Source organism: Phallusia mammillata, chromosome 1 (genome assembly GCF_965637545.1).
Source record: "Phallusia mammillata chromosome 1, kaPhaMamm4.hap1.1, whole genome shotgun sequence".
NCBI lineage: Eukaryota > Metazoa > Chordata > Ascidiacea > Phlebobranchia > Ascidiidae > Phallusia > Phallusia mammillata.
The window spans coordinates 18,970,671-18,992,340 of record NC_137252.1 but is presented as its reverse complement, the minus strand read 5'-3'; the positions used below and the strand labels follow the sequence as shown (position 1 = coordinate 18,992,340).

The window sequence follows — 21,670 nt, the reverse complement described above, 5'->3', positions numbered from 1 at the left end:
AGGGGACCCATAATTACCCCCAATTAAACGACCATTTCATTTGTTGACAACAGGGAGTCGAACCGGAACTGAACCCGAACCTGCGAACCGGTTTGAGCGGTTAATTTCATTAAACCCGAACCGAACCCGAACCGCTAATTACGATTTTCTAAAAACCCGAACCGGAGTTGAACCCCATATTTTGTTTGGCGTTGGACCCGAACCGGAACCGAACCAGTAAAAAATGCAGTCTGTTTTATGTTTTGTGATTTTTTCAAAAAAGCGCACTAAAGAATACGCGAGATAACACTTATAGGGCGTGTCAAAAATAACAGTGAAAGGGCAAAATTTTTTTGATAGGTAGATAATGGGTAGAATTAAATTAAAACGAATAAAAATTTGAACCGGTTTAAAAACCGCAAACCGGTTCGGACCGGATAATTTGCCCAAACCGGAACAAAACCCGAATCCGAAAATATACATTTTTAAAAACCGGAACCGAACCCGAACCCTTAAAAACAAAACGAAGTAAACCCGAACCCGAACCCATATGACAAGCGGTTCGACTCCCTGGTTGACAATGCTCCATAAATTCTCGTGCGAAACAGCTACATTTAAAGGTAGCTGTTCTCTAGCTCCATCTGTTTTTAACGGTTTGTTTTGATTGTTGGAAGTTGGAACGATAAAACCGCGGGTGATATGAAAGTTCTGTAGTAGTGCATGTACTGCTTAACCTTAAAAACGGTGGAAATGTTGTTGAGTAATTAGTAGGTTTTTTTGAATTAGTATGAGTTACACAATTCAAGTTTTCCACCATTTTTAACTACTGTCAATCAGAGTTTAGTGATATTGATGTAGCGAGTGGAAGTCGTGTTTAAGTTGGTGTGGCTGTGGGCCTGTGGCACAGTGGCTATGGTCAAAAAAGGTTATGATCACTATGGTTACAGACCTACTATATGTATTCAAAATCTGTCATGTTTTCATGATTTAATACCTATATCGGTAAACGATTGTTGTTGTTTTAAAACAAATCAACAATTATAGGTGTCTACTGTCTATACTTAGGACGTTGTTTTCTATTCATTTTTAAAGCCTCCAAACTTCATATATTACGAAAGTATTATTGATTTTTGAAATAATGAGTGCATCTCAGCAAACAAAACCAATACGTAAGTTGCTCTTGTAAAACTGATGGAGTTACCTTTTATTATTTACAATGGTTTCTTCACTTGTTTTTTTCTAGTTTGGCAACATCCATTTGTCAACATATTTAAACAGTTTCGAGTTGAAGACTGGAAGAAATCAAGCAAAGAAGGGGATGTAACATCAGTCATGGATAAACAACTAAAATGCACTGTCTTTAAAATTCAAGGTTAATATATGTGCCCTAAATCTGTAAAAACATGCATAAAATGGACAAATGGACATAAAACATTTTTAAGCGTCACACGAACAAACTATTTTTGGACATTTTTCAGTCTAAAAAAAAATGGAATGAAATAGTTGAAAACATTAATATATTGGATAACACTGCTTTCAGTAACAAATAAGATTTTAATAGATTTCTAGCATTGTCATGCACAACAGCATTTTGTTTACAAGCCCTAAGCCACAAGATAAGAGTACCAGTATATTTGATATTTTATGGCTCAGTAGTATGTCCTGGTGCAGTGGTTGAAAGATAATGATTTGAAGCAACATTTTTGCATCTCTTTGCTTTTATGACAGCATTACGTTATTAGTGTTAAATTGTTTTCAAAGGTTCAGTACCAGCAGGAAATTACATCCAGTTTCCAAGAACAAGCACTCAATCTTTGGGTTTAACTGGGAGATATTTTTACATTCTTTTCAAGGTGGCTTTTTGTTTTATTTCAGTGTTTTATAGTTTTTGAAATGTCAATAGTAACACTCTGTATAGTCAATAAAAGGGGAAATAGCTAACAGTTTTGAGTCACTAACAAGACTAAATCCTAAACCTCACACTTTGCCCAATTGAAAAGTCCAAAATGACCTAAAGTGGCTTTTATTGCTTTACCATTTGATTACCTTTCTAGGAACATTAAACCACATTCCTATTTAAAAGTGAAAAGTGTTTTTTCTTTTCAGCCTATTCCGACCAAATATTTTGTTGTACATATCGACACTGTATCTGAAGATGGACTAGTTGTCAGAATTTCTTTTTCAAATCTTTTTAAGGAATTTAAGTCAACTTCAACATGGTTACAATTCCCGTTTGCATGTCAAGCTGCCAAAGGTTATAATTTTGAAAAATGTTCCTCTCATAATATATTTTTATACAATGAGAATAGTTGAGTTTATCTTTTGCACTAAGAACCTGCACGAAGTGTGAATTTGTGCAAGTATAGAGTTTGAAGGTAATTGGATCATCGGTTTCTTGGTTCTTCCTGAGATGTTTTGATTGCCTTAGTCTTGTGAAAAACACAATTTATAGCTACATATAAAGGGAATTGAAGTGTTAAACAATGTAAAGTTCTTTGCAGGAAGTGTAGAACATTTTGCATCTGTTGGAGCAAAAAGTGATTTTATGGGGCCAGCCCCATTATCACAAAGATGGACAATGTTGGTGATGGACTTACACTACATATTATCTATGTACATCAACAGGTAATGAGTTACTTTTGCTTTTGCAGCAAATAACAATGATTCTTATCTTGTTAAAATGCCTACCATAAGCGCAAAAGTGTGTAGAAGGCAGGAACTATGAACAGATACACCTTATGTGGAAATATGATATTTCCAAAATATAAAACATAATAATACACCTTGTGTAGGGTAACAAGAAATTGTGTTAAATATTCATCTTTCAACAAAACTATGACAACCTATTATTTGCAATTAGTCATACAAAAAATGACGTTTTTGTCTGTTAAGAAAATTAAATTGTATATTAAACATAATATGCCAATTCTGGAGTTAAGTAAGTTTATTTTATTTGTTTTTTAGAAAATATTCACACTTGAAAAATATTCGTCTTTGCGCAAATCTTTTGGTTAAAAATTGTTTTACTTCTGATATTTCTTACGATCCACGATTGTCGGTAAGACAGGCCAGAATGCTTGGAATTAAATCAGTTGATGAAACATTTGCTCCCATACCAAGAGAAATGAGTTACTTTTTGCCTAAAACAAAGGTGAGCATTTATTGCAAATTTACATAATCTTTGCACAAACAAAATATTACAGAATTTCTGTTAAGCAGATATTAAAAAAAATGAAAATTGTTATTGTCTGTGTTCGGCAAAGGAGAAATTTTTAGTAATTGCTAGTAAGGAAACTGCATAATCGATTTTTTGATTAACATTTCAGGAGTGGGATGATTTGTATGATATTGTTCGATTTCCATTATCAAAAGAGACTTCATCACCCAGTCATGCTCCAATTCTCCCATTCGATTCTATTCAAAGAAATGTTGATGAAAACGCCAGTCCAATTTTAAGCACAAGAATTAAGTCAAAACCTGGCATAATTACTAGTCCCAGAAGAGGAAAGGTTTGTAAAATATACCATTTTTGGCCAAAACAATCAGTGTTTCAGTTTTGTTCAACAAAATTGTTTTACTCTTGACATCAATTGCTCCTGGCAAGATATCTTTTCAAAATTGCAATTCTTTAATAGTCCTTATTCATCTAACTTAAAGGCAAAGAGTAGCAGATTCGGATCAACTATAAAAAAAGCAAACAAAATACTCTTTCAGCATTGGAAGTCAAAACCTATTACATGCCTGCAAAAAATATTAATTTGTAAACTATTCAGAAATATATTTTTACAGACAAGAACCATTGATGCAACCAGAAAAAGTGGATTGTTTTCTACTGCCTCAAACAACATTGCAGTTGCCACCACTGTACGTGAAAGGCCTCGAAAACCAAAAATCAAAGTGACAAGAGAACTTCCTGCTGTCGGTGTTTCTCTTGATAGTTCTATTGCAAGGTTCAATTGGTCATTTTTTCTGTAGTTAGTGCAGTATTTTTTCACACAAATTTAATCATCAAAAATTTAAAGTAATGCTTTAGGGCAGTGGTTCCCAACCGCCGGTCCGTGGACCGGTGTCGGTCCTATCAAGCTAAAATCGCGGATCCCTTGGAAGATTTTGGTGTTTTTTGTTCGTTTTCATTAACAAGCAACCAAAACAGGGTGCAGAATATACAAACCATGTTTGGTCCAGGACCAAAATTTAAATCCCTTCGTCTGGGTAGCGACATCGGAAATCAACAATAAAGAGTCATTACACTGTGATGGGCCATTGTTTGCCAGTGACAATTTACCTCTGTTACATCACAATGGGGTTAGTATGTCACAATGCATTTCGGTTTGTCTATGAAGAATGTTTTTAAACAAGTTTCATGCTATTTTAAAACACTGAATCATTTTTTTAAATCACGCTTCATCAATTTTTATGTACGCAAAATTAGGAAGTGCGGACCCCGGGTTGAGAACCACTGCTTTAGGGTGACACTTTCAAACTGTGGCACATTCTCTTCGGCATTTTAGTGTTTTAGCCAAATTTATATGAACTGTTCTAACTGTTTGTCATTGATTTCTCATATTTTATGCACCAAATTGATATAGTGGCACTAATACACCAAAACAATTGGTAAATAATTATAAAAACAGCAAGTTTTTGTTTGTAGTTGTTCTGATCCCACAGCATCTGTTGTTGAGGCAAGTAGTGGTGATATTCATGTGTTTGCATCTTCTAAACCTGAACAGGAGGTTGTAGTACATCGTCATTTCACTGGCAAAAAGAAGTCAAGCATTGCATCAACCAGCCTTAACACTCGCAAAACCACCATATCGAACCTAGGTAAGATATATATGTACTGGTGTTTTAGTTATACAGTCTATTGTTTTAAATGTTAGATTGCATTTTGCATATAACTAAGATGTTTGAAACCTGTTTTCTGCTTACTAACAAACAGCCATACGTTTTTTGTTTTGGTGCTTTATAATGAAACATGGTTTCACTGTTGTTTTTATTCATATGTGCAGATAAAAGTATAGATTCAAGGCAGCAATCAGTTTTGATTGGAGAAGAGCTTAATCTTAAAACAAGTGATGAAACGTCTTGTCTGGAACCTGATCCAATCATAAAGCTCAAAAGGATAATTGGATTTGGTAGTGGTCTCCTTCCATTCGCTGAAAACAAGGCATACAGGTATTTAGTGCATTTAGGTAAATATGATATGTCAAGTTAGTTTTCTGTTTGTTCTGAATTTTTTTTGCAAATGTACAGCACACATCTTACAGCTTAGATCTGAAAAAAATAATTTATTCTTCTCACTGGATTTGTTTAGATTTTGTAAGGAAGTATATATTTAAGGTTTTGTATTTGTAGACATATTGCTTTGTGGCATCCAACCTCTTCTCTTAATGGAGGAAATGATGTTGTTGTGTATGCTGTCCATGCTGTGGTCGTGGCCATGGAAACTGCAAATGGACATCAACATTTTTTTGTGGGTCACACTGAGAAAGTTACATCTTTGGCCTTTAACAGCAATCAAGGTAAGTTCCTGTTTTAAACCAAAAATAAAATCAGACTTGTTTTTGTGGGAATTAAACTTGCGAAATTTTCCAAATGCCAACTTGTTTTACAAATTTATTTTGGAAAAAAAATTATGATAAATATTTTAATAATTTCCAGGTTCTCCATGTATTTTGGCATCGGCACAATCTGGCCCAGGAGGAATTGTAAGAATTTGGAAGTTTGAAACACAGAAATGTGTTGCAATTATAAGAAGCCAACACTCAACAGGAATGAACATTCTTGCTTTCTCCAAGACTGGTGGAGTTCTTGTTGGTGTCGGAAGGTATGTGATCTTTATTTTTTCCCATTGAAAGTATTTGCTTATGTTAATAAAACTTTTTTAGATTGTATATTTGTTATCTTTGGAACAGTATAATTTGACTCAAAATTGTTTCTTACCAGCACTGACATACAAATATTTAAAAATGCATGATTTAAAAACTTTTAGGTTGTAAACAATTATTTGAGTAAAAGTTGAGCTAGTTGTGCAAACACATTTAATTTGTGACCAGGGCTATTTATCTATTAGCATGTTTTAAAACAGACATATATATATATATATATTTGAAGGGATGGTCATGGAAAGACACTTTTTATGGTTTGGAATACAAGTGCTGCTTTACGTCATGGCTCAGTAAGCGTCATTGCGAAGGCACATACTGATGTGGAGGTATGCTGATGATTTACAATATAGTTTCATTAAAACAAAACTAAAAAAGTTGTTTGGTAGGTTTCTCGTGTAAGAGTAAGTCCCATAGATGATACTCGAATGGTAACATGTGGACGTGACAACATTAGGTTTTGGCGAGTTCGCTCTAATCAGCTGCGATCATGTCCTGTTGCCATGCCAACTGAGCACAAAGTTGAAGAAATTACTGATGTGACATTTGCTCCAATGGGCATAAGTAAGTTTTAATAAACTGCAAGTTTTTGTTGTCAGTTATAACCTTTTAGGATATATCAATATTTTATTTGACTAATATAACAAGTAAAAGGCAACATTTTGTATTAAAATACAGTTTTTGTCCATAAATTATCTTGTCTATAAAACGTTTTTGCCATTTTCATGTTAATTAATTCCAGTTTCCTCAAAAAACTACAATGAAAGTTTGGAGAGTGGCAGTTTGTCTGTTTATTCCTGCACTAAAGCAGGATATGTTCTGGAAATTGACTTTCAGAAGGTGGCAGTGAGGAGTGTACACAGATTGTACCCCTCAAACTCTGCTGATGAGAATGCTGAAGAAATAATCAACAAAGGTAAACAAAATTCTGATTTAAAAGAAGAACAAAAAAACCTGTGATGAATTTTTTTTTATCTTAACTTCCAAAACATTTTGCTCAAATTTGGCTTTTAAAAGTCCATTTGCTTTGTGTAAAATTAATTGTTGAAAGAATAAAAAAGGTTTGCAGTATTTTTTATCTGAGTATGATCATTAACATTTTCTGTGACATTGCTTTTCAAAAGAAAGACATTTTTACATTTTAGCCTTGGTTATAATTATAAACTTTCTTGTTTAATCAAATGTTGATACTTCAGGAATAGCCTTGAATACCATAAGGTTTACATCAACATTTGTGGCAAGTGGTTCAGATGATGGAGTGTTAAGGTTATGGCCACTTGATCTTTCATCTGTGTTTCTTGAAGCTGAGCATGAAGGTCCAATTACTGACATTGACCTAACATCAGGTGATTTGAAAGTTCCACAGTTTTATTTTTTTATCATAGTGAAACATTCTGCCATTTCTCAATATATTGAAATGTATAAGATGCATCTTGTTATGTTTTGTTGCAGATGGAGTTAAAGTTTTAGCCACAACTTCTGCTGCAACCCTAGGATTTCTTGATATTTCTACAAGAAAGTACAACACCATAATGCGGTCACACACCGATATGTACGTTTATGCACTCAAAATATAATTACATTGTATGTCATCTTCGAATTGAATGCTTTAAAATACGATCTGTCCATTTTTATTTAAAAATAGACAGATTATTATGACCAGATAATCTTGCAAGGATTTTATGTTGAGTGTTGCAGTTTCTAATCCAAAGAAACATGATGCGTTTGTTTCACGGTGTGTTTTTACCTATGTTTTCTTTGCCCTTGGGCAGAATTGGGGATAGTTGTATGGATGGCCTTCGTCGTACTATCTGCACATGTTCAGATGACTGTTCCATTCGCGTTTGGGATATTGACACCTTGCGTCAGTTGTATGATTTCGCAACACCTGAAGATACTCCAACTGTTATTTCCTGCCATCCTATGTTGGAGGTATGTGCATTGAAATCTTTCAATTAATTTTAACATGTATGGTTTTGCTTTTATAATGAGAATTTACTATGTTTAATTTTATGTCAATAAAGCAACAATTTTCAGATATTTGCTTGTGGGTTTGAGAGTGGAGCAGTGCGAGTGTTTCATGTTGGAAGTACGAGTGTATTGTCAGAACATACCAATGTTCATCCAGGATCTCAAGTAACAAGTATCGTATTTACACCTTCCGCTGATAGACTTATCACACGCTGTGAAAAAGGTATATAATCAAAAGCAGACTATGCTGTATCTGTTGATTGTGTATGTACAATGTGATCGGTGCTTGGGAATGATCAACTTTACCCTCAGGTGCCTCTTTAAAAATACTTGAGGGCGTACCATTAATATTAGTTACAATCATAGTTGTGAAATGTAGGAAAACATAGCATAAAACAACTCTTTATGTTATCTGTCTTAGACTATGCACTTTTGCTTCCGTATATGTGGTTGCACTTGACCACAGACATCACTTAAACAATTTGCTGGAGTCAGCATTATTGTTGACATATAATTAGGCAGTAACTTGGCTTGCATTAAGATTTTAAAAGCAGTTGTTTTTTCTGTGTATAATTTTAATGTAATCATATGCATGACTTATCAACATATAACGGAAAGTCATGTAACATAGTTTTTTAGTCGAAAAAACCAGCTTATCTTATCTCAATAAAAATGGTATTCCATACCTGGAAATTTTTTTATATTTTTTATTTTAGGAACTGTTGCTGTTTTTGACACATCAGATGTTGAGAATGTTGGTGCACCTCTTTTGCGATCATTGCCCAATGTTGCAGCTCATGGCAAACATTATGGGCCACAAGCCTTATCTGTTAGCCAAGATGGTCGTCGTGTAGCCTTTATAGGCCCAAATGAATTTACAGTTACAATGTCAAATGCATCTACACTTGATGAACTACTTCGTACAGATGTTTCAGGCACTAAACTGGATCCTGACATACTTGGACAAAGGTTAATAAAGATGTTAGCATTTTCATATGTTTACAAGATATAAAGGAGTTGTATGGACATATTTTCTATTTTATTTTCTCTTATATGAGATGTATTAAGTGTTTTTTCTCACTCGATTATTGCACTTTTTATGAGAGAAAAGATTTTTTTTCTGTTTTAAATGTCACTGCTGGAACTTCTTAAAAAATAATTTTCTTGAAAAAGATTCTTTAGGTTACACAATAGAAACTTATGAAATCAATTCAGACATTTATATTGGTTTTATTGTTTTAACTACTTTATTATATAGGCCCAAAGTGGATGTTCCATTACGCATTACCTTCAGCCCTTCTTCCATTGACCAACTTCTGGTAGTGACCATGGGCAACCGTTTACTAAAGCTTGATGGGAAATCAGGAAAATTGCTGTCAGTCACAGATAATATTCACAGGTGACCAAACAAACATTCTGCCAGTTCTGTCTTCTTTTGTGATATTATTATAACATAACACATCAATTTATGTTTGTAGAGGAAGTACTACCAGCTTGTGTGTAGGTGATGACTGCTGCCACCTTGTGACAGCAGGGGACAAACTTGTGAAGGTTTGGGATTATAAAATGTCAAAAGATTGCCAGGTAAAGTTGCAAAATTAGGCAAAAACTTATTTGCTCATCCAAAAATTTGTTGCATTTTGAATTGTTTTTTTTTCTTGCAAAATAGGTATCTTTATAACAGGGCTATTCAATTAGTTAAAAAATCAACCAGGTCTGCACACATCTGTCAGTAATGCAACATGTCTTAGCCAATTTTGGTGCGGTCCAACATAAACACATTTGTTCAAGCTAAATGTATGTCAGCAAACCAAAAGCCTGTATCAGGCACTAAAAGTTAATTTGATCTTTGCGAAACTATATTGGCACAACATACAAACCACATTTTATCTAGTTTTGTAGGATCACTATGTGCAAACAATGGCCGTTTTGTTAATTGTTCAGTGAAATAATGAACGATTTTTTCGTCACACTTGCACAATCTGACCTCACTTTTAGGAAAGGCTTTTTGGGATAGCCTCGCTGTTGTAATCCCCCAAATAATTGCAATGCGGACCCCAGACTAAACACTGCTGCTACATTTCAATGATTAAGTAATTACCACACAATTGATAGTGTATGTAGCCGTAATAAAAAGACCGTCGAGGTCCACATCCAACGCCTCAAAGGTCCGGATGTGGCCCGCAGTCCGCTATTTGAGTAGCCCTGCTCTATAACATTAAAATGTTGCGTTCACTATAAAAACAGCGGATATGCAACTTGTTTCAATAACATACCATTGTTTTTTATTTTAAATGGTGTCTACAGTTTCCTAATTGGTACACAATCATTGATTTCAAATTGGCTATTTATAAAAAATATATTTACTCTCAGGTTTTTTGTTTGTGTATCAGGCTTTCATTGGACACAGTTCCTCTGTGAATCGAGTTATGTTCACTCCTGACCGGCTTACTCTTATAACTTGTGGCGAGGATGCAGTTTTTCTGTGGGACTTTCTTGGTTGTGGATCGCCAAGAGATCAAATGGAGGAAGATGATCAAGTGGAAACATTAGGAAGGACAACCAAAACTGACCTTTTTTTGTTTGCTAGAAAACATGGTAACTGATGTTAAAATAAGTTTGATTTATTTAGATGCAATACTTCAATATCCATTTGTCCAAAGTGTCTAAACAAATATATGATTAAATTGTTTAGGATGTTAGGTTTAGCTTTTTTTACTGTATGCAAGTGTATTTAATCAAGTTAAAGTCTCAGCTTTTGCAGTTTGCCAACAACCCAACCATATTTTCACATATGATATAACAGCTATAATGAGCAGAAATATTTTGTCATTTCAGACTATTAGACCTAGACAAGGTTTATTTGTTCAACCTGTAATTTTTCTTTTTTTTAGGTGAGGAAGAAGACGAAAAAGAGGAAAAACCAAGGACGTCTTCACCCTCCATGATTCCTCAGTCTTTTGTTGAAGATGAGTCTGCCTGGGTTCCCCCAGAAATCCTTAGAACATCTGACCTGGATGCAAGTGAAGTGTCAGAGTTTACTGTTGATGCAAAAATGATGCGAAATCTTCAGGGTGACAAACCTGAAGAGGAAAAAATTGCTGCTCACCCTAGCCAAGAAGATACATTAAAACAAATTTCAGAAACAAACTTAAAAACTCTTGAAAAGCATACAAAATCGTTGGCAGCTTCCATAAATGATTCTGTGCCTGTTCGCGTGGCATGGCGAACAAAGCCAAATGACTCAACTGAATGTTCCAGAACTCACACACAGTGCCCAACTTTGCCTTCCTCTGTAAGACAACAACAACCTGAAACACAGGTGGTGACATTTCAGGAACGTCCCAATGTTATGTCTCATTTTGCCAGTCAGATGGATGGCAGTCAAGCTGCTACAAGATATTTTGCTCCACCTGAAGGCCAGGAGGGCTTAAAATTGCAAAGTGTTATTGGGTAAATGTTCTTTCATAGTTTTGTCTCATAAACTTGACTTATATAACTCGACCTTTTATATGACTACAGTGCATACCCTCCATAATGTTACAAAAAAGGGTGGAGCAATCTTTGTCTAGGCCTTGCTCACTGTATTTTGTTGTAAATTATGATTTATGACAGATATTATTATTGACAACTTCTCCATTGGCCCCACCAGCTTTGCTAAATTGCACAAAAATTTAAACAATGAATTCTTATTTTAATGAAGACCATATGTGAATCAAATAATGGTTTTCTTTTTAATGTTGTTTTTTAAACAGTTACAATGGAAATGCTCGCCATAATGTTGCATGGAACCCAGACACCGGCAAGCTTGCATACAGTTCTGGTTGCCTTGTAGTATTGGAAAGTCTTACTTGTGGAGATCGAGATATTTTGAAAGGTCACACAGAAGAAATTTCCTGTCTGGCAATGCAACATGATGGTCTGGTAAGATTTGTAACACGCAGACTCAGTCATGTGCCAAATCCAAAAATTCAGTCATGTGTTTAGATGAATAAATTGAACAAGACATAACAGAACCAAACAAATGTCTTGTTAAATATTTTTAGGTTAATCTGTATGTTATTAATGCAATGAACTATATTTATTTTTGGCAAGTAACTATAAGTTTTAAAACCTGGTTTACTATTTTTCTGAGAAAAATGTCAAGCATCTACTGACAAAAAGGCTAACTATTTATTTTGGAGTATCTAATCAGGTGTTGAGTCTTTTTTTGCTTTTAGCTAGCATTATTTTTTTTTCTGTTTGGAATTAATGCTCAGAGTTGCTAACTTCTGCAAAATATATCAGAGCAAAAGTTAAGTGGTTTCTGTTTCAAGATTCTGGCTTCTGCTTCTGGAAGCAATGGAATCCTTTCCAGCCATATTTGTTTATGGGATGTGCAGAGCAATTCATGCAAAGCTACTTTAAAATACCATGAACATGATGTTGTGTCATTGGCATATTCAAGGGATGACAGGTAAACAATCTGCCTGTTTTCGAAAAGTAAATATTATGACTTACAAGCATACATTGTTGTAAAAAGGTGGTGGGTACAACAACATTTTCTGTTTGTGCATTCTATTTTATTTGTAAAATGTGATTCTAACACATCTTCAGATTTCTGGTGTCAATGGGAGATTACAGAGAGAATTCGCTTGTTGTGTGGAGTGGATTTAATGGTTTATCTGCACCTGTTGTCCTTGCTTCCACCAAAACAATATCCCCTGTTCACCAGGTTTGTGTAACTTGAAGTTTAGAAACTTGCTTGAATCATTTAGTGCATTTGAGCTTAAAAACAGATTTAAGTGCATTTAAGCAGACTTGGACAACTAGATAATTCTAGTTGTCTAATTGGGCAAATTAGAGCAAAATGGCGGTAATTTTAGTTCTAATCTGATTTAGAATTATCGAGTAAGCTCTAATTCTAATTCTAATCTAATTTACAGTTTTCCCAAAATCGCTAGTTTGTCCAACGGCACTTTTAGGCATGTGATCTGACCATGCATTTTGTAACCTAAGCGCCAAAATCATGCAATTAACAAGACCAAACTACATCACTGAAAAACGTTTATTAGATAAATTTGGCACTCAGTTTCTTTTAAACATGTTTGAGATGCACCGAATCGAATTGTTCTAAACGTGCAAATCTACAAGTTCAAATTTGAAACACACTAAAGTTGGTTGGCTTAAATCTAATTCTAGTTTGCATTCTAGTTTAATTTCTAGATTTTGAGAAAATTCTAATTCTAATTCCAATCTAATTTGCAAAAAAGGAGATGCTCTAATTTTAATTTTAATCTAATTTGAAAAACCGAAAAAAAATCTAATTGTCCAAGTCTGCATTTAAGCTTTAAAAAATCATTTAAGCTAAAAACAGATTAAAATAAAACAAGTTTTCATGGCAGAATTTTAAATATGAGACCATCATCATTATTGGGAAAACAGTTAACATTAATTATGGGTCCCCTTCCTTGAAGGGGACACATCTTGATTTTACTCAATTTCTTTTTTTTTTTCTTCCCTGAAGTTTGTCCACCCCTTTTTGCCCTGAAATGTTTGATGGATTTGGATGAAACTTTCACAGATGGTAGATATAGTTATGTAGATGTGCCATCTGCTTCGTTTGTCATGATAACCCCAGTATTTATCCCGCTAGCCCCCAAAATGTAAAATGTGGTTGGTGCGCACCACAAACGTTAGTTTTGTGTGATATTTTAAAGGCAACCATTTATACATTGCTAATGTTTGTGGGTTGTTTGGTGGATGTTTTTGCAGTTGTCAGTCAGGGGGTGTTAACAGCCTTATGACGTCAGAGGCGTCAACGGTTGTTGCTCAAAAGCCCCTCCAGTGGCCAAATGAAATTTGGTCAGTTTGTCCATTGTGCCATTGTTAGGTGTTGATTGTTGTTTTCCAACCTGTAGCCCCAACATTTACCCGCTAGCCCCCTAAAAAGGGGGAATTTTTTAAACAATATCTGAATTGGATAAAATTTGGAAAGCTTGTAGAGTATGCCATTTATAGGTGTTGATTCTTGTGTTCGACCCTGTAGCCCAAACATTTACGCCACTGGCCCCCCAAAATAGGACAATTTTTTAAACAATGTCTGAATTGAATAAAACTTGGGCAGCTTGTAGTGGGTGCTATCTATGGTTGTTGATTGTTGTTTTCCAACCTGTAGCCCCAACATTTACCCCACTAGCCCCCTACAATGGGTGAATTTTTTTAACAAAGTCTGAATTGAATGAAATTAGGACAGCTTGTGCAATTTTCCAATAATAGCAGCTGATTGTTGTGTTTTAGTCTAATTTTTCGCTATTTACCCCTATATTTTTCAGATAGAACATACAATAGAAAAACCTTTAAAAATCCCCGAATGGAAGAAAATGTAGATAGTTTGTACTCCACATAGCATGTTTATTTATGCTTAGTACCAATCATTGTGTTTGACCTTACAATACCAAATTTTCACATGGTTATTTCTTGAAATGCATTATTTACAACGTTGCATGTGTGGGGACCCATGAGTTTCTGCCTGCAGAAACGACTAAGGTTATAAAAGACAGTGTGTGATATGGGACCCAATATAAAATAAGTGTAGGGAATGTATTATTTTTTTCAAATAGGTTATAGTGTATATGCAAGGGCAATATGTGCTAAGCCACCCTTCTAGTTTAAAATGCATTCTCCTAATTAAAGATTTATGTGTGATGATAAATATTATGCTGTTGTGTATATCTGTAGGTTGTTTGGGACCCTCACACATCAAATGAGTTTGTGACTGTTGGTCATGATGCAAGCATTTTGTTCTGGATGTTGGAAGAAGATGGAAAACATGTAAAGCTATTGCTTATTAAACATAAATTTCTGTTTTCCTATTAGCAGTAAGCTACTTAATTATGTGACAGTAGTCTTTCCTAGATATGCCAGTGCAGACAAAACACTGGAACTAATATCCGTTTTAGTACTTATTTACCAATATTTTGAATTTGTAGGTGACATTAAATGTACATGAAGCCGATATTCCAGAAAATTTGCAAATGGATGAAATAAGAGACAAACCAGTTCATTTTACTGCTGCATGTTATGGAAAGGAACACATGTTATATATAGGTGTGCCTGTCTTATTTTCCTTACCAATTACTATACTTTGACTTCACAAAATTTAAACTTACTAAAATCTATTTCTTTGGATTTGATTAATCCAAATGGTGTAGAGAAGCAAAAACTGACATAGTGTCGAGCCCTAACAAGCTTGTACACTACAGGTTCAAGCACTGGGGTTGTATCAGTTTGGGACACTTCAGCGAATCGCTGTTTTCTGCACTGGAAAGCTGACTCAGCAGAAATTTGTTTGATGCAATCACGTGCCTGTCGCCTATTGGTTGCTGGCGCGTCACGTGCTGTCCGACTTTGGTCGCTTGCAGGCGTGAAGGAGATGAGATATTCTGATAATGATGGAAAACCGGGAAATTTATATTTGGAAGATGAGTTAACAGTTCATGCTGAGGTTGGTAAAGTGATTTAGCTAGTAATATAAAACTTGGACAAAATTGGCGACGAGTCTGAAACACTATGTACTATGTACCGATCCATTCCTCATCCATATTGTTGCTCGGTGCTGGAGTGAATTTAGCTGAAATAAAGCTGAAGTTTTTTGACATTAACTGAGATGCTCAGCCAATCAGAACACTATATTTGACCCACTCCTGTAGTTATGGCAACGAAAAGTTGTGCATTGCTGTTTTGCAGGTAATATCTGGAATGTTCGATGACGCGCTTGACATGGGAATAGTGGGGACAACATCCGGGACAATTTGGTATCTCGACTGGAACGAACGCTCGACGGTTCGCATGGTATCCGGTCACAACGAAAAGGTTGCAGTTTTATTAACTCTTGAACTTTCAATTCACTTCAACAGGCTGAAGGCATACCTGTCAGCGATATCGTGCAATAAGCTATAGTTCATTTTTAAATTTTTCAATATATTTTGCTCGATAAATATTTTTGATGTGAATTAAAACGCAAAATTATTCAACGTATTACTTGGCCTGTTGATACAGATAAATGACATAGTGTTCGATGAAGGCAATTATTTTGCGACGTGCAGTGATGAAGGAACTGTGAGACTGTGGTCTGTGCGAAGTAAAGAACTAGCTGTACAATTTCAAGTAAGTCAAGTTGACTTAAAAAGCGACATGCTTTATTAATCAAACGTTTCACCAAATGCTAATGCCATCATCAGTGATGTGAGAACATTTGCTGAAACAGATCCGTTTATAGTGTTCTACGGCGTTTTTATGTGTTTGTAAAAGTTTGTGCAATGTAAAATATCAGCAAAACAATCTCAATATAACATTTTTTAATTTTGAACCAGGTAATAAACCAATCTTGCGGATGCTTAACCTTCAGTCATCTTATGGCTGAGTCATCCTTTGATGGCGTCTCAGTAAAGCCGAACAAAATGTTAGCTGCTGGTTACAGCGATGGAACGCTTCGTGTGTTTGACATTGACAAGGTAGTTTGTTGTGTTAGAATCTTTAAATATAGGTAAGGTGCGAGCTATGTGCAAACATTTATATAACGATGGGTTAGCCGTGCTGACTAATGTCAAATTCATGCAAGTGCCTTGGTCAAAACAGCAAGCTTTCGTGAAGTTGGTTAAAACAATGTAAAATCCCGAACAACCTTAAACTTATCCAACTCAAGTCGACGCCTTGTGTTGAAATAAAACTTGACTAGTACATTTTCCATCTTTCCAACATAATAATAAACCTTGGAAACAAAAGCGACCAACATCTTAAAAAAATTAAAAAAATCTTTTTATGTGATTGAGTTTTATTTCATCTTTATTGCAGTTGATCCTAAAACTTCGTCTTCAACCCCACACACATTCTGTGACTGCGGTTGAGTTTTCAGCTGACAACGACACACTACTCTCTGGCTCCACAGACGGAACTGTTGCTGTCACGTCACTTGCAACTGGCGTCACGCTTCGTGTACTTCGTGACCACAAGGGTTCCCCTATCAATAATATCACTGTGTCGCTAAGAAAGGTAACTTGTCCAGCATATTTTAGGATATGCAAAAAATTTTGTTATTGTGGTGCGTTGGAAATCTTTATTTGCTATGACAAGATCAACTGACAGTTTGTTATGTATAGGATCATCCAGTAGCCCTCACTGAGCTCGACGGTGCCTCTAGTGTCAGTAGTGATGGTCAGCTTTGCATGGTGTGTGGAGGTGACAGACGTGTTAGTGTGTGGAAGACCAATTGGAAACACGATGTTTGTGAAATGATTGACTGGTTGACCTTCCCTGCACCATGTTTTGCACCGGACGGGTCAAAACTTGCTCAAAATGACAAGGTGATTTTGTGTTAAAATGTTTCTTGATATCGTCCAGTAGTTGTGAAGTCGGGGCAAATTTTTGGGGTGAAATGATACTTATCATTGAGAAACATTCGTTGAACCAACAATCTAATTGTACAAACATAATTTTCCAAAATATGAGTACATCGACATAGGACAGTGGTTCTCAAACTTTTTTACCCGCGACCCAAATCTGAGTTTTATGAACACCTCACGACCCAAACCTCAAAACATGTATTTTTACTGATGTGCATGAAATAGAAAAAGACACAGACAACCATTTGTAGTACACAGTTCTATGAAACCATGATTGATTACAAACAAATGGTTTATATATTTAACTGTGCTGTTCGATAACGAGACGTACTGCCATTTCGAGGCCACGTCGTCGCCGCATAGGAGTCTGGCCATGTAAAAATGGCTGCAGGCTGAACGAGCTTGATTCGTTCGACAACACTGTATAACACAGCACACATTGCGGCTTTACAGCACCATGATCATTGATAGAAGTGAATCCCAAATCTAAAAAATTTTCATTGTACGAATCACGTTCAGTTTCGCATCATCAACTTGTCCTCTTATTTCCCGTGCTATGACGTTACAATCGCCATGTGCGTAACAGTAAGTCTGTATGTGGCAATGATTGGTTCATTATATTGATTTTACTCAAATTGTTTTTATTTATTTATTATTTTTATTTTTATTTCCAAAGTTTGTCCGACTCGTTTTTCTGTCAAATGTTTGATGGATTTGGATGAAATTTGCACAGATGGTAGATATAGTTATGCAGATGTGCATCCCACTTTGTTTTTGTTGATAACCCCAGTATTTACGCCGCTAGCCCACTAAAATGGTTATTTTCCCCCAAAGTTTGTCCGACTCGTTTTGCCATCAATGTTTGATGGATGTGGTTGAAACTTATACATATGGTAGATATAGTTATGTAAATGTGCATCCACTTTGTTTGTCCAGATAACCCTAGTATTTACCCCGTTAGCCCCCTAAAATGGGTGAGTTTGTAAACAGTGTCAGAATTGGCTGAAATTTGGATAGCTTGTAGAGTATGCCATTTATAGGTGTCGATTGTTGTGTTCAACCCTGTAGCCCTAACATTTACCCCACAAGCCCCCAAAGTGTAAAACGTATTTGTATGTTACTGGGCACTACAGGCGAAAGATTTCTGTGGCGCAATAGTGTGACAAGGGCAACCAGTCAGGTGTTACTCATGTTTGTGGGTTGCTTGGTGGACGTTTTTGCGCCATGGCAGTATGACGTCAGAAACATTAACGGTTGTTGCTCAAAACACCTCTAGTGGTCAAAATTTTAAACATTGGCAGATTGGGCTGAAATTTTGCAGTACTATTGATTGAGTCATTGAGGTTTCATATTTTTTTAGTTTGTGTGTCGGACTCCATTAGTTACCCCACTAGCCCCTAAAATGGGTGAGTTTATTAAACAGTGTCGGGATTGGGTAAAATTTAGGTAACATGTGGACATATGCGTCGATTCCCGGGGTGGCGGGGGTGGCGTTCCTCCCCACTAAAAATCTCTGGGCTGGCAGCCATTATAAAATAGCTATGCTGCCACCCCAGAAATTGCCTAGCCGTATTTATATTCGTGCACTACAGGTATGGGTTTCTTTCATTTACATGCGCTCTTTCTAATGGTCGGTATATTTCGAGCATGTGCAAAGCAAGCTCCGCGAAATCTCTTTTGTTTTTACACAACGCATGGGGAAACCCGTTTGCGCCACTCGCTTCAGTGATTTCAAGTTTGCTCCACCAGAACAAGTCTGAACAGGACGTAACAATGGCAAATTTCACGTTTTTATGTGTTGTGGGTGTTAATTAGCAGTTGGAGATTATATTGTTCCACAGAGTTTCATTTCCATGCACGGAAAATTTAATTGCAGTGGCCACCCATGTGCGCAAATTTCGTGTCGAAACTGCAATGCCGATTCGATACTCTTGCAAAATTGAACATGAAAAATTAATTTACAGATCTCTGTTTATGTATCACACTTTCATAGTTGTTACGTCTAAGTTAAGCAAGATTGCGTACAGAGTAATATACGTGTTTATACCCTGCCAATATCAGAGAAACGCCATCTACAAACCTTAACGAGTATCGTGGTGTGGTTTGATCACGTAAGGAACCTGACCAAATTTTGCCACCCCACAAAAGAAAAATTATGCTAAAAAATGGACGCCTATGCATGTGGACTATGCTATTTGTAGGTTTCAATTGATGTGTTTTACCTTATAGCCCCAACATTTACTCAACTAGCCCCCTAAATTAAATGAACTTTAAAAAAACATCCTAATTATATGAAATTTGCAAAGTTTCTTGAACATACTAAGTCCTCAAATGTTATGTTTTGCCTTGTAGCACCACAACTTAACCAACTAATCCCTAAAATGGGTGACCCTTTTAACAATGTTCAAATTAAATGAAAATTGGACAGCTTGAATTTGCTATTCATAGGTGTCCATTTTTTGTTTTACCCCATTATGCCACTATTTACTCCTTCTTTTCTTTGAAAAAGAATGTTGGGGTGAATCTAAATTTATATAGTTTGTACATAGTATTATTATTTGAGACCAGTGCCGATCACTGTGTTTTACCTTACAACACCCGACTTTCTCATGGTTATCTCTTGAAATGCATTATTTTCAACTTTGCATGTGTGGGGACCCATGAGTTTCTGCCTGCAGAAACGACTAAGGTTATAATAGATGATAGCTAATGTGGGATCCAAAACAAAATAAGCATAGGAAATATATTAATGCTTTGAAAAAGGTTATAGTGTAAATGCAACAACAGAACGTGCTAAGCCACCCTTCTAGTTTTACTGTACAACGTGGTCGAGTGAGGTGAATTTATTACTGCATTAAGCAAATTCGTTTGTGTTTACTTAATTCAGTAATAGTTCGTTTGGGCAGAATTGAATTAACGTAGCGCGACCCATTTTTTGACCCTGCGCGATCCATATTTGGGTCGCGACCCATACTTTGAGAACCACTGACATAGAATGTATAATTCGTTAGCTGTCCATAGTTTTTACATTATTCAAGGTAAAAAACAGAAATGAGGTAGCATGTATTTTACCCCCCCCCCCAAAAAAAAACATTAGGAATCGCTGATCTGACATGTTATCATGTTATCATTGAGCGTATACACAGGCCAGCATCTCTGCAATATATGATGCAAAACTGTGCACTTTCCAAATTATGTAAGCTTGATAAATGTACGCATATAATGACAAACAATCAAACGAAACAACCACACATTTTAAATTATAGACTTTGACAAATTTGGGTTTACCAGTAATTTTGACGATTGCCTTTCGGGTTTTATATCGGTTTAATCTCGGTTTCAGAAATTGGTTCAATGTCTTCCACCCAGCAGTTGTTATTTCCATCCAACGGAAGCCGATTTGGTTATGTATTGTGGTTATGGAATGAGCAAGTGCATACAGATGTACAGTCTTACACAGAAAAAGGTAGTGGTGTTATTTTATGACGTAGCAGCCTATTGGTCGCATTTTTTGGTCAAACAGAATATTTCGGCGTTTGTTTTGCGAAAAAATGTGTGACGAAACGTTTTACGATTTTTTGCGTATAGTCCCATGCCTAGTGTTTTATTTTTTTGTTTAAGTTTAACCGAACGTAATTGTCTCTGTTCATATCCCCAAAACAACATAGCGCGAAATTTGTTCAACGTTTTAATTTCTTACAATTTTGTTTTTGTCATAAAAAGTACCTAAACATAAAACTTATTGTGAACAGGTTGTTAAGTCTCTTCCTCTGCCAAACTGGGCAACATGCATGGCAGTGTCGCCAGTGGGCGCCCTTGTGGCAACAGGCACGACTTCACGATTAATGGAACTGATAGACGCCGAACACGGAACTTTTCAAGACTTCACTGGTCACTGTGGTACGATATCCAACGCTAAGTTTTCCCCGGTTGGAAATTTGCTTGTGACTTCATCGGGGCGCGAGTTACTTGTTTGGACGGTTTGCGTGAATGAAACGGAAGAGAACGAATAAATTTTTATTGGTATATATACTTTGTATTGTTTGCCTGTTCCCATATCCTGTTTCGAAGAAGTCGTATTGTTTAATTTACAAGCTGTATTGGCCGAAGATTAGAACAATATATTTTTAGCTGAAGTTATGCTGCTTTGTAGGTGTAACGACTTTATATTTTTTATTATGCTGCAATGACGGTTTGCGTGCATTTTAGTTTAAGTGAGGAATTCGCTTCTTCGTTTTGTAATAAAAGTAACTTTGCTGGCGTATCGTGATCAAAATATTAGCAGGAAAGACCATCTAGTTGTAAAAAACGAAGAGAAATCAGAACCAATGAAATTGACGAATGGAATGGATTGGTCTCAAATGGTTTTCGAGTTATAACATACAATTTTTACAACGGTATGCCTGTCTAACTTTAAGAGCACCTTGCATTACTGCTATCGAGTAGATGCTT

General features: G+C 35.9%; 1 protein-coding gene across 1 annotated transcript; it reads left to right on the top strand.

Annotated features, from left to right (window-relative positions):
* The first annotated feature begins 1,008 nt into the window (after positions 1–1,008).
* LOC145223717 (WD repeat-containing protein 90-like) lies at positions 1,009–21,480 on the top strand. The gene is made up of 37 exons (XM_080090112.1): positions 1,009–1,148; positions 1,223–1,351; positions 1,741–1,832; positions 2,086–2,233; positions 2,481–2,604; positions 2,944–3,130; positions 3,306–3,488; positions 3,769–3,929; positions 4,631–4,803; positions 4,989–5,154; positions 5,335–5,501; positions 5,641–5,806; positions 6,094–6,193; positions 6,254–6,428; positions 6,607–6,780; positions 7,061–7,210; positions 7,317–7,416; positions 7,637–7,796; positions 7,902–8,058; positions 8,552–8,804; positions 9,094–9,234; positions 9,314–9,419; positions 10,229–10,433; positions 10,730–11,288; positions 11,591–11,759; positions 12,152–12,291; positions 12,432–12,549; positions 14,556–14,648; positions 14,807–14,924; positions 15,080–15,321; positions 15,564–15,689; positions 15,876–15,983; positions 16,190–16,330; positions 16,671–16,868; positions 16,976–17,179; positions 20,562–20,684; positions 20,971–21,480. Exons 1-37 carry the CDS (start codon positions 1,118–1,120, stop codon positions 21,229–21,231), a joined length of 6,048 nt encoding a protein of 2,015 aa, XP_079946238.1. The 5' UTR covers positions 1,009–1,117; the 3' UTR covers positions 21,232–21,480.
* The last annotated feature ends 190 nt before the right edge of the window (positions 21,481–21,670 follow it).